The 11,953-nt window shown below is 44.8% G+C and overlaps 1 protein-coding gene across 1 annotated transcript; it reads left to right on the forward strand.

Annotated features, from left to right (window-relative positions):
- Nucleotides 1-212: 212 nt before the first annotated feature.
- SNU13 (small nuclear ribonucleoprotein 13) lies at nt 213-7,365 on the forward strand. Its single transcript, XM_014868457.3, has 3 exons — nt 213-338; nt 5,176-5,296; nt 6,137-7,365. Exons 1-3 carry the CDS (start codon nt 336-338, stop codon nt 6,397-6,399), a joined length of 387 nt encoding a protein of 128 aa, XP_014723943.1. The 5' UTR covers nt 213-335; the 3' UTR covers nt 6,400-7,365.
- Nucleotides 7,366-11,953: the final 4,588 nt, after the last annotated feature.

Raw genomic sequence — 11,953 nt, forward strand, 5'->3', positions numbered from 1 at the left:
ATGTGCTCAAAGATAAACTGGCAATGGAATGAGGACACCATTAAAACCTTTGTTTTGGTGTTATTTTCTGAATGTTTAATTCATTGTTTCCGCCAATAATTTATAGTAAAATGATAATAAAAACAGCAAAAAGTACCACCTCGCCCACAACTAAAGCGCATCCCCCTCGGGTGCCCCTCAGGGAGTGAAGGCCGGCGGCTCGCGGTGACGTCACTTCCGTTTCCTGCCGCGCGCGGCCATTTCCACTGCTTCTGTGCGACTTTCCGGCCCAGGAGACCGCTCGAGTTCTGACTTCGCCTGCGCTCCGAGGGTGGCGAGACCGCGGAATCGCAGCCATGGTGAGTACGTGCTTCTGGCCCAACAGCCGCAACCCGGAGACTCGGGGTTCCGATCGCTCACTGGCCTGTCGGGGGCTGGAACGTGCGCGGTGTCGTCCGCCGGGCCCGGGGTTAGAGCTCCGGCCGCCGCCGAGTCCCAGCCACCCGGCCCGGAGTTAGAACTCGCGCAGCCGTGGGTCCCAACAGCCCGGCCCGAGGAGGGAACACCCGAAGCCTCAGGGTCCCAACTGCTGTGATCGAGCGGGGCTTTGCAGCAGTTTGTGCGCATGGCCGAAGGCCTCGGTGAGTGGATGGGGCATGGGCCGGCCTGGGAGAAAGAAATCAACCCACGTGAGAGAAAGTAGAAAGTTGGACGTGAAAACTTGGCTCCATCTTTTTTATTTTTCCTTTTGGGGGTCGCTAGAGGATGATGTGGAACCCTGGTTTGGGATCAACTTCCTCCTACCCCACCTCCCCATTGCTGATGTTCAGGAGCGGGAGAGATCTCCATGGGTCTGCGCCTGGTGCCCGCCGCTTGTTACACGTGCCAGGGACTTAAAGGAGCCTTTGACGTTTGGGGGGCTCTGGGGAATGTGGAGTGAGCCCGAACCCTGGCCTGGAGTGCAGGAAAGGCTCCTCCTGCGAGGCGGTAGTCTCAGAAATCAGAGGTCCTGGTAGCACCACGTGCAGCTCCTTTGAACTCTCGGTGGTCTCCAACTCTTAGTCACATCGTGTAGCCTGGTAGCTAGTTTTGGTTGGCACTTGGTAAGGAGGGAAGAGTTTGCAAACCGCTTCCACTTCCATAGTGAGGTTTAATCCTTCCAGCGGAGCTTGGATCCCTGCGGGTATCTTTCCCCCTTTTCACTCCCTCCCTCCCGCCTCCCCCCCTCCCCCCCCCCCCCATTTTGAGGCTAGAGAGTGGCTGAGCGTAGAACTTGAAGCTTCTAAACCAGTGCTCATCTTAGGCAGTTCCGAGAAAAGTTTTGGAATTGGATGGTCTCAGGTGGAACTTAAGAGAAATTTCCTTCAACTGTAAAATGGAGTTAACAATGCATGAGGGTGTTGTGAGGATTAAATTAGATGAGATAACACATGTTAAACACTCGTCCTGATACTTGGTTGAGAGTCAGTGAGCACAACGTATTTGTTTTTAAATCAAAACTTTGCAGGTTTGGGCTGTCTGGTGTACAGGGAGACCAAACCAATCAAGCTAGGAGTGAAAGCTAGCAATATAATTTCATTCATTCACTCATTTAATTAACCGTTGAAAAAATTAAAAGATGAATAAATACCCACTAAGCAAAGCTCCTGAAGTCTTCCCTTTTTATGCACTTGATGTTGAGAGTTGAGAATCCTAAATTCCAGAGATGGGCTGTTGGAACCACAATGGAAATACTGACATATTTAAAACTATATTTTTGAGGAATGATTGCAATGAGTGTTGTTGGGTCCTTTATTGTTTAGGAGGAGGGTGATGGTGTTGATGAGCATTAGACTTTGATAAGTTAAGGACATGTGTTATGAGTTCTCAGGTGGCCACCAAAAGAATAATGATGTATAACTCTAAACCAGTAGAGGGAAGAATAGTGAAAAAATGATAACCCAAAGGAAAGAAAGAAAGAAAAAGAAACAACAGTTGAGACAAATAGAAGGCAAAATGAAGGAAGATCGGAACCCAGTATATCAGTACTTAAATAAATATAGAAAAGGATTAAGTGTTCCAGTTAAAAGACAGATGGAAGTAAAAAGAAGGGAAAATATATGCCAATTTAAACAGTGTGGTGTAGCCTATGTAAACATGAGAAAGAAAGAGGTTTTAAGGCAAAAGGCATTCGTAAAGATAGTGTCTAAAAAATAAGGTATGATTAAAACGAAAATGACATAATTACAAGGAGAAATACACAAATAGGCAATTATATATAATTTAAGTATATAATTGATAAATTATGAAGCCAAAACATCAGTATTGAAATAGAGGATTTGATCAATATTATAAATAAACTTAATCTTAGGGTTGTAGTGAATCTAGTGAATACTGCACCCAACAACTGTAGAAGGCACTTTTCAACATTTATGAAAATTGGCCACCTACTGAGTCCATAAAACAAGTTCAACAAACTTAAATAGATTGATAGTAATACGGACTGTGTTCTTCCAACCAAAAGGCAAATAAATTAGAAATCAGTACCAAGTGTTTGAAAAGAAGATATAAGAGAACTTAGGGGTGAGATAAGTAAATTACAATGGAAATTTGAAAACAGAACTGAGCAATAATGAAAATACCACATACCAGAGCACGTAGGATGTACTTGGAACCGCAAATGCTTATGTTGGGAAAAAGGGATGAAAAAGGCAAGAAAAGAACAGAAGGACAAAATAACATCAAAGAAAGTAGACAGAACCGAAAAAAACAAAAGCAGAAATTACTAAAATAGAAAATAAACCCTAAATCCTAAGGGAAAAAAAATAAGAGGAAGAAAGTCTTACTTATCTGAGTCAGTACAAAAAATCTGATAGGATTCACCACCAGTTCATTTATAAAAGAAGAAATTCTTGGTACATTAGGAGATAAAGTGAATTTTCTTAACCTGAAGTATCTAGGAGTAAATCAAAAAGATATTAAACCTGTTGGAGAAATTGTAACGGTTTCTTTAAAAGCACTAAATTAAGTATAATTGTTTAAATAGATTGACAGATTCTGTATCTTAAAGGTGTTTTACCTGAATCGAGATTACATTAAATCTACAAATCGGCAGGGGTGGTGTTTTTTTTTTTTTGTGGCCCTTCAAAAGCTGATTCTAAAATATATGGAGAAGAGCAGACAAATAATGAGACCTTTCTTCCCCACTTCTTCAGGGAACTCCTCCAGCCCTCATCTAATTCCTCTTCACCCTGGGGCCATAACAAATTCACCCATCGTGATGTGTTAGGGACCAGGCGTCTTGGTGCAATCTGCCTCCTGTCACTTCCTGCTCCCAACGGGTGGGTCGTTTCCATGTCCTTACGGTATTCAGGCAGGAGACCACTGGGGCAGATGCAATGGTGAGTGTTCTCGCCTGGTCTGCCCCCAGTGGGTCACTGCCTAGAACCGCGGTGCCGCCTCCAAACCCAGGGTTAGCCGGACCACCACAGACAAACCACTTGTGTACGTGATGGTACTGGGAGGCTGCACCCAGATTATATATACAGCATTAACATATACTCACATGTAAGTACATATTTGTAAAAAGAATCACATGGAAAACAAATGAGAAATTAATGAAAATGGTTAAACTCCAGAGGTGGGAATGAAGTGGAAGAAATGGAATAGGTGAGATCCCAATCAGTTCATTCCCTACATGGATTTTTTTTTTTTTTTTTTTTTTTTGAGGAAGATTAGCCCTGAGCTAACATCTGCTACCAATCCTCCTCTTTTTGCTGAGGAAGACTGGCCCTGAGCTAACATCTGTGCCCATCTTCCTCTACTTTCTATGTGGGGCGCCTGCCACAGCATGGCTTGTCAAGTGGTGCAATGTCTGCACCCAGGATCCGAACCAGCAAACCCCCGGGCCGCCAAAGTAGAATATCCGCACTTAACCACTGCGCCACCGGGCCAGCCCCATACATGGGTTATTTTGAAGCAAATCCCAGTGACATCACATTTTATCCATAGGTATTACAGTATGTATCTATAAAATAAGGATTTTTAACAACCACAATGCTGCTATAATACCCCCAAATTTAATAATTCCTTAATATCAGATATCTAGTATTGGAATCAAATGCTTGGTCAGATTTTCTTTTTCCCCCAAGACTACTTGATCATAGATGTTTTGTTCTTTAAGAGGGGTCATCATCACGTGGTATCTTTTGTGATGTTGGTAGCTGTTAATCAATGTCTGGATTGATAATATGAGTTGTAAGGTGGTGATACTTAATTGTATCATTCCTCTATTATGTGGAATAACGATACAAGGGAAACTTCTCATCTACTGTTTGCTTACCTGGATACTGTCTGTATAGGAAAGGCAGGATAAATGCTTTGCTGTTCACCAGCTTTCAAAACACTGTTGGCTCACTAGCATAGCTTTGACTTTGGAACCAGGTAGATGTTTTATATATTTGAAAAGTCAAGTTTTAAAGAATTTTTTTTTTAAGCAAGCTGAATACAAAAGAACCCTAATTGTGTATCAAATTGCTGACCACAAGGATCTTTCCTCACAGCATCTGACTGGGTGGCTTTAGTTAGATAGATAGATTCTAAGAACAGAAAGAAATGTTGACTTGGGTGAGTTTGTTGTTGGTAGAGGCGGTATTGGTAATAGCAGTTCTGAAGCCATTTTGTGTGTATTGTAGGGTCGAATAAATGAGAAAATATTTTGATGTTTTGAAAACCAGGATTCTTGCTGAGAACAGAGGGTGATTTGAATATTAAATGGAGAGAGAGAACTTGTGCTCCGTTTCTATAAATTATACCTGAATTTTGATTCAGTAAGTTTGGAGTGGAGTATGGAAATTCAGATTTAAAGATTACCCCCATGTGACTCAAATGGATACTGAGCCATGGGAGCCCATTATAATCGACTTGCTGTAATATTACTAAGTATTAGGCTAAAGAGAAGCAAATAAAAGTACGTAAGCTTTAGTATACATTACTGGACTATGTAATTGCTAACTCTTTTTTTATGCTAATATGTTTCAGTTTTTCTAAGTTGAGAGTGGGCAGGCCAGTATCAGTTATTAGATGTGTGTGTTTGAGGGTGAGGGAGCAGGGAAGCTGACCGTTGTGTCTCTCGATCAATGTTGATTAAAGTATTTTGTGATTTGTCTGGAACAACTTCTGGTTCCGTTTGACTGATGCTTTGATTTCCCCCCATAGACTGAGGCTGATGTAAATCCGAAGGCCTACCCCCTTGCAGACGCCCACCTCACCAAGAAACTATTGGACCTTGTTCAGCAGTCGTGTAACTACAAGCAGCTTCGGAAAGGAGCCAATGAGGGTAAGGCAGCCAGAGAGTGCTCCAGGGAGAGTGTCAAAGGCACTGTCCCTGTCTGGGATCTCTGATCTAGATTTCCAATATGGAAAGAGGGCTGGATACTACTAATTGGGACCAATGGGAGGATTTAGAGGAGCATTTTGGCATTAGATGCTAAAGGTTAGTAGACTAAGAACTTTTTTCGATCCACCAGTTGTTCACATTTGCCACATTTACCTTCTAATGAGAATGAGAGCCAGGGTTTGAACTCGGGCCGGGTGGCTCTCGAATCTGTGCTCTTTTGTCCATCACTCCAGCATTAGTGCAGAGTGTAGTTGTGGGCTAGAGATGGGCCACAGGGATTAGCAGTCAGGAACACGCATTTGAACAAGGCTGTGGGGTGTTGAACTTGTTTGGTGAGTTGCATGTGGTGTGCGCTTTCCAGAAGAATTGATCGCGGCAGATTGGGATGGTAAAACCCTCATCCTTGATCAGAGTTTGAGAAAATGCTGCACTACACTGCTTCGTGCTGGTGGAGCTTGTGTGAAAGCTGTTTCAGTCCACCAGGCAAGAGACGGTGGTGACTTGGACAAGTGTGACAGCAGAGGAGCGGAAAGAAGTGGTCTCATTCAAGATGTGTTTTGACAAAATTGATGTGTTTGAGAAAGGCATTGAGGATGACTCATTGGTATTTGAATCCATTATCACTTCCTAAGGCTGCTACGGGACACACAGAATGGCTTATGCCTGAGGATTCTGCCCAGCTATCTTGCGCCTGTGTATCTTTTCCTTGCAAGTTGCTTTGTTGTAGCTTCCCTGCCCAAACCCCACATCACCTATTGGTCTCTGTCCTTCCCTCCACAGCCACCAAAACCCTCAACAGAGGTATCTCTGAGTTCATTGTGATGGCTGCAGACGCCGAGCCCCTGGAGATCATCTTGCACCTCCCGCTGCTGTGTGAAGACAAGAATGTGCCCTATGTGTTTGTGCGCTCCAAGCAGGCCCTGGGGCGGGCCTGTGGGGTCTCCAGGCCTGTCATTGCCTGTTCTGTCACCATCAAAGAAGGCTCACAGCTGAAGCAGCAGATCCAGTCAATTCAGCAGTCCATTGAAAGGCTCTTAGTCTAAACTTGAGGCCTCTGCTACATTTTTCCCACTGACTCCTCCCCCAGAAGTTGTGTCTCGTTTTGTCTGTTTTAGCATGTAGTATTTCCAGCTACCTTCTCCTGATATAAAATATTGTAGTACTAAATCTGGTTTTTGCATTTTTGTATTATTTTTGTTTTGATTTACAGGTCATCATCCCCCCACCCGAAACATCCCCTTCCACTCCCTGAAAATGAGCTAGTGCGCAGAACAGGGTGAAGCAGAGTGGTGATACCATTCACAGGCAGAGAAGAGCCAGGATAGAGCTCTGGTTCCAGCTTCCAGGCGCTAACTTTGCTACTGTGTGCCAGCATGATGGAAGTAAATGCCACCCACTTTGTATCCCTTGTGGCTGGCATACAGAATCATTCCATACATGTTGAAATGACTGAGGGGTTTCCTTTGCTCTCTAGGGGCTTATATAGCATTTGGGGAGGGAGCATGTATTCTGTGAGGTTGTTAGGTGTATGTCCAAGTGTCATTTGCTAATGTACCCCTGCTGTTTGCTTCTGGTAATACAATATATTTCCCCCTCTCAACTTCCAGCCCTGCCCCTGAGGGTGGCAGGGGGCTAGGGTAGCAGCATACCAAAGAGATGTGCTGCAGAATTCCAGAGGTGGCCTGGGCGAATGAGACATGGGGCAGTTGGCCTAAGTCTTCAAGGAGTCCGGAGTGGCAAGAGAAAACATCAACTGGTGCTGGAATGGAGGATTCTGGGCAAGTCATGGAGACCTGAATAGAAGCTGCAGCAGAGATGATGGAATCCAAGGAAACCTCCTCTCTGGTGGATGGAGATTTCTTCAGTGGACACTACCAGCTCTGAGAGCCCTACCCCTGTTTCCTGCCACGGTGTGGGTCAGATGTATATATTCTTTATTACATCAGAAGGACAATGCTAATATGTCATTCTTGTGAGTGTCCTAATAAAGAAATATATTCATATTTCAATTTAAAGAGTGTCATTCTTGATAGGTATCCAGCTAATACTTGAATGAAGAAGTGCTTAGCATTATAATGGTTACAGCCTCTCAAACTTTTAACCAAGAATCTGGAAAAGCGATCACCTCCCAGCAGATGATTTCTGGTAGTTCACAATGTCTTGTACAGACTTAATCATTGAGGTGTTGCTATCACTCTAGAACACGGCTTCTCAACCTCAGCACTATTGGATCTGGGGCTGGATAATTCTTTGTGGTAAGGGGCTGCCCTCTGTGATGTAGAATGTTTGGCAGCATCCTTGGCCTTGACCCACTAGATGTCAGTAGCAGTCTTACTCCCTCCCCGCAGACATTGCCATGCATTCCCTGGTGGCAAAGTCACCCCTAGCTGAGGATCACTGTTGCAGAACTAGGGCTCTGAGTAGCCCTCAGCATGTGCTAGACAGTGGAGAGGAATGGTGGTGGTGACTGAAGCCACTGCCACCTCACCCACCTCATCTACTTTTTATCTAAGGGTAAGGACCATGAGAACCTGATATTTCAGCTTGAGAAATTTTCTTCCAAAGTACAAATAAATGGGTACTGTAATGGTCACTCTAGTGAGCATAGATTATATTTAGTTCCCTCTCGGCTGGCTTGGGTCAGTGTACCCCTCCGGTAGGAAGCATTGCTAGAAGGGCTGGCAATCCCCCTGTCTCCTAAGGCCTATTCTGTGCCTACGGGGCCAGTCAGTGCCCCAGCTCCTCCCAATGTTAATAACCCCACTCCAAGCAATTTCATACTGGTGGGTGGTGGAGTTTGAGGTAGTAGTTAACTTTCTTCTTTGTACTTTGTTTTGTTGGACATGTATCTTTATAATCACACTCTAAAAGACATAATTTGGGGGTAGAGGGAGATGAAGGAATTCAGCCTCCACCTAAATGGAAACTAGGGCTTACCCACTAGAGCCCTAAGAAATGGGGTGGGGTGGGGGCTCCTGGGATCTTCATCCCTAGTGTCCAGTCTACTCAAGTGTAAGCTCAGTCCCTACGGCTATGTCATCAGTCTTCAGAGAGCAGAGCATCAATTTGAAATCACCTGAAAAAACTCTCCCATGGCTCTTTCTGCTCCTAATGGCCTCCACTGTCTGTCCGGTGTCTACCTCTCCACCAGGTTCTCTTTGCTGAGTGTTTCACATTCGGTTTCTTGAACATTCCAAACCTGTCTCAGATTCTTTGTACTTGGTATTCCTTTACTGCACTGGTGGTTTTCTCATGCTCGCCTTAATTCAAGCATCACTTCCTTAGGGCCTTTCTTAGCTACCCCATCTCATGTTTCCTTCTTCCCCCAACACTGTAACATTCTGTTTTTTAACTTGTCCTTAACTAAACTAATATCAGATTGTTTTCTGATGATTGCCCTCATTAGAGAGCAGGAACTTGTGTGATGCCCCTGCACCCACAGCAGTGCCCTAACATACATGCTCCAAAAGTGTAGAATGAATAATTCCTAAAGCCTAGACATGAAAGCAAGAAGGAAATCTAGTAATTTCCATCCAGCTACTTGTGAAGTAGGTTGCAAAATTTTACATATAAACATTTTTGTCAGAGAGAGAATCCAGTGGCTTTCATCAGGTCTCAAAGGGTCCTCTGACCCCAAACAAACACTGGTTAGGAACTGTTTTAGAATAAGTTTCCTGAAACTGTTTTCTGAAGAGGATTGATGATTAAGGAATATTTTTACATTTACAACAATAATCTTGTTAAAGAGATTGCTCATTTGTAGTATTGTTAAATCCTAAACAATGCATTTCCATTATCTTTAATCCCAAACTGATGTGATGGGGAAGGGAGGGAGAGGAGCTTGTTCTAGGCACTTAGTATCCCTCTTCGCAATGTCAGCGAAGTTGCATTCTGAAAAATCAAGTTTGTGCCTCTGCCTTTAGCAGATACATCTGCTTATGGTGGGGGCAGAGGTTGGTGGGTATAATTGTTTATTCTCTTCTGAAGGAAGGGAGGAAAAAAAAGCAAGGAATATTTTCCATGATGTCCTGTGGCAGCCAGCCTCCGAGATGGCCCCCAATGATCCTCACCTCCTGAAATTCATGCCCTGTGGAACCTCAGCCCACACCAACTCAGAACTGGGCTGCAGGACTCAGAGTATTATGGAATGACATACGACTTCCAAGGTTCCATAAAAGACATTGCAGCTTCTGCCTTCATCTCTTCGGATCACTGGCTATGAGGGAAATCGTAGCCATGTTATCAAGACTTTTAAGCAGCCTGTGGAGAGGCCCTAAGGCCTCTAGCCAAAAGCCAGCACCAACTTTGCCAGCCATGGGAATGCATCTCTGACTCATTTGTACTCAAGGGATTTTAATTTATAAAGGTGACTGAGTGATGACATGGAGAAGACAACGTATTGAAAGAAGAATTTAGGGGCCAGCCTGTGGCCGAGTGGTTAAGTTTGCGCACTCTGCTTCGGTGGCCCAGGGTTTCACCAGTTTGGATCCTGGGTGGAGACCTAGCACCGCTCATCAAGCCAAGCTGAGGCAACGTCTCACATGGCAGAGCCAAAAAGACCTACAACTAGAATATACAACTATGTACTGGGGGGCTTTGGGGAGAAGAAGAAAAGAAAAAAGAAGATTGGCAACAGATGTTAGCTCAGGTGCCAATCTTTAAGAAAAAAAGATGTCAAAACAAAATACAGAAAATGAAAAAACATGATTAATACAGCCTCCCTGCAAGCAGATCCTCCCTCAGTGGAGCTTTCAGATGACTGCAGCCCAGGCCAACATCTTGAATGCAATCTCCTGATTGACTTCAAACCAGAACCACCACAGCCTAGTCACTCCTTTTTTTTTTTTTTTTTTGAGGAAGAGTAGCCCTGAGCTAACATCTGCTGCCAATCCTCCTCTTTTTGCTCAGGAAGACTGGCCCTGAGCTAACATCCATGCCCAACTTCCTCTACTTTATACGTGGGATGCCTACCACAGCGTGGCTTGCCAAGCGGTGCCATGTCCGCACCCGGGATCCCAATCAGCGAACCCCGGCCGCTGAAGCAGAACATGCGAACCTAACCGCTGCGCCACCAGGCCGGCCCCCCTCCTAATTTGTTAATAAGATATTAAAACAGGACATTACAGATGTTCCCTCTGCATCTGGCCTGAAGGTATATACGCATATGCACGTTTGTTTGGTACAGGTTTGGCCAAAGAGATTCGTGCTCTCCAGCTGTTGCCCCGCTGCTCCATCACCTGCCCAGGCCCGCACTGCTGGGTGCGAACGCGCCTCCCCCTCCCTCCCTGTCCGGGTGCACCTCCCGCACCGCCCGCTCCGCGGCGCGCATGCGCGGGCCGGGCTCTCCACTCAGCGCCCCAGCGTCCCCAGCACCTTGTGGACTGAAGCTTGTTTGCAGTCAGAGAAGTTAAAGGATAAGAGCTGCGACCTACTGAGCACCGCGCCGGTTTACGTCTTCTCATTTTACTCTCATCATTTCGCGTTATTATTCTTATTATAAATATGAGGAAACTGAGGCTTGAAATTGCCTACGGTCACTTGTATGTATGTGATGGAGCCAAGAGGCAAATTTACTAAATCTGACTTGTGAGTTTCCAGAAGCCCAACCAAATTACGTTTGGACGTGATGTTTCTTCTCTCCTGGGAGCTCAACAGCGAAGGCAAGCATCACTAATTTACAGAGAAATGGAGATCACGCAACTGCTATTTACCACAGACCTTTAGCACTAGATGTTAGTTTTCTTTTTTTTTTTTTTAAAGATTGGCACCTGAGCTAACAACTGTTGGCAATCTTTTTTTTTTCTTTCTGCTTTTTTCTCCCCAAACCCCCCCAGTACATAGTTGTATATTTTAGTTGTGGGTCCTTCTAGTTGTGGCACGTGGGACACTGCCTCAGCATGGCCTGACGAGCAGTGCCATGTCCGCACCCAGGATGCAAACCAGCGAAACCCTGGGCTGACGCAGCGGAGCATGCAAACTTAACCACTCAGCCATGGGGCTGGCCCCGTAGATGTTAGTTTTCTAACATTATTCACTTTACCTGTAGGTATTTTGTTGTTTGACCCTTGAACTCTTTCATTCTCAGCATTTTGTAAATAGAAGAGAGGGGAAGGAGCCTAGACTTGGGTAAGGGCACTCAGGAGTGCATAGAAAAGCCTAGAACTCACTCTAGGGCTCCAACTTACTAGCCCTGAAATCCAAGATTGAAAACAATAGGGCCAGCAATGGTACTTATTCTTACCGTCCTACTGGCAGACTTAGTCTGATTCTAACCTGTCTTTGTAGTACAGATGTCCCCGACTTAGGATGGTTCAACTTATGATTTTTTTTTTGAGGAAGATTAGCCCTGAGCTAACATCTGTGCCCATCTTCCACCATTTTATATGTGGGCCGCCTGCCACAGCATGGCTTGGTAAGCAGTGTGTAGGTCCATGCCTGGGATCCAAACCGGCAAACCCTAGTAGAGCATGTGAACTTAACTGCTATGCCACCAGACCAGCCCTCAACTTACAATTTTTTTACTTTAGATGGTGCAAAAGCAACATGCATTCAGTAGAAGCTGTACTTCGAATTTTGATCTTTTCCCAGGTGAGTGAT

This window comes from Equus asinus, chromosome 4 (assembly GCF_041296235.1).
Source record: "Equus asinus isolate D_3611 breed Donkey chromosome 4, EquAss-T2T_v2, whole genome shotgun sequence".
Taxonomy (NCBI): Eukaryota; Metazoa; Chordata; class Mammalia; order Perissodactyla; family Equidae; genus Equus; species Equus asinus.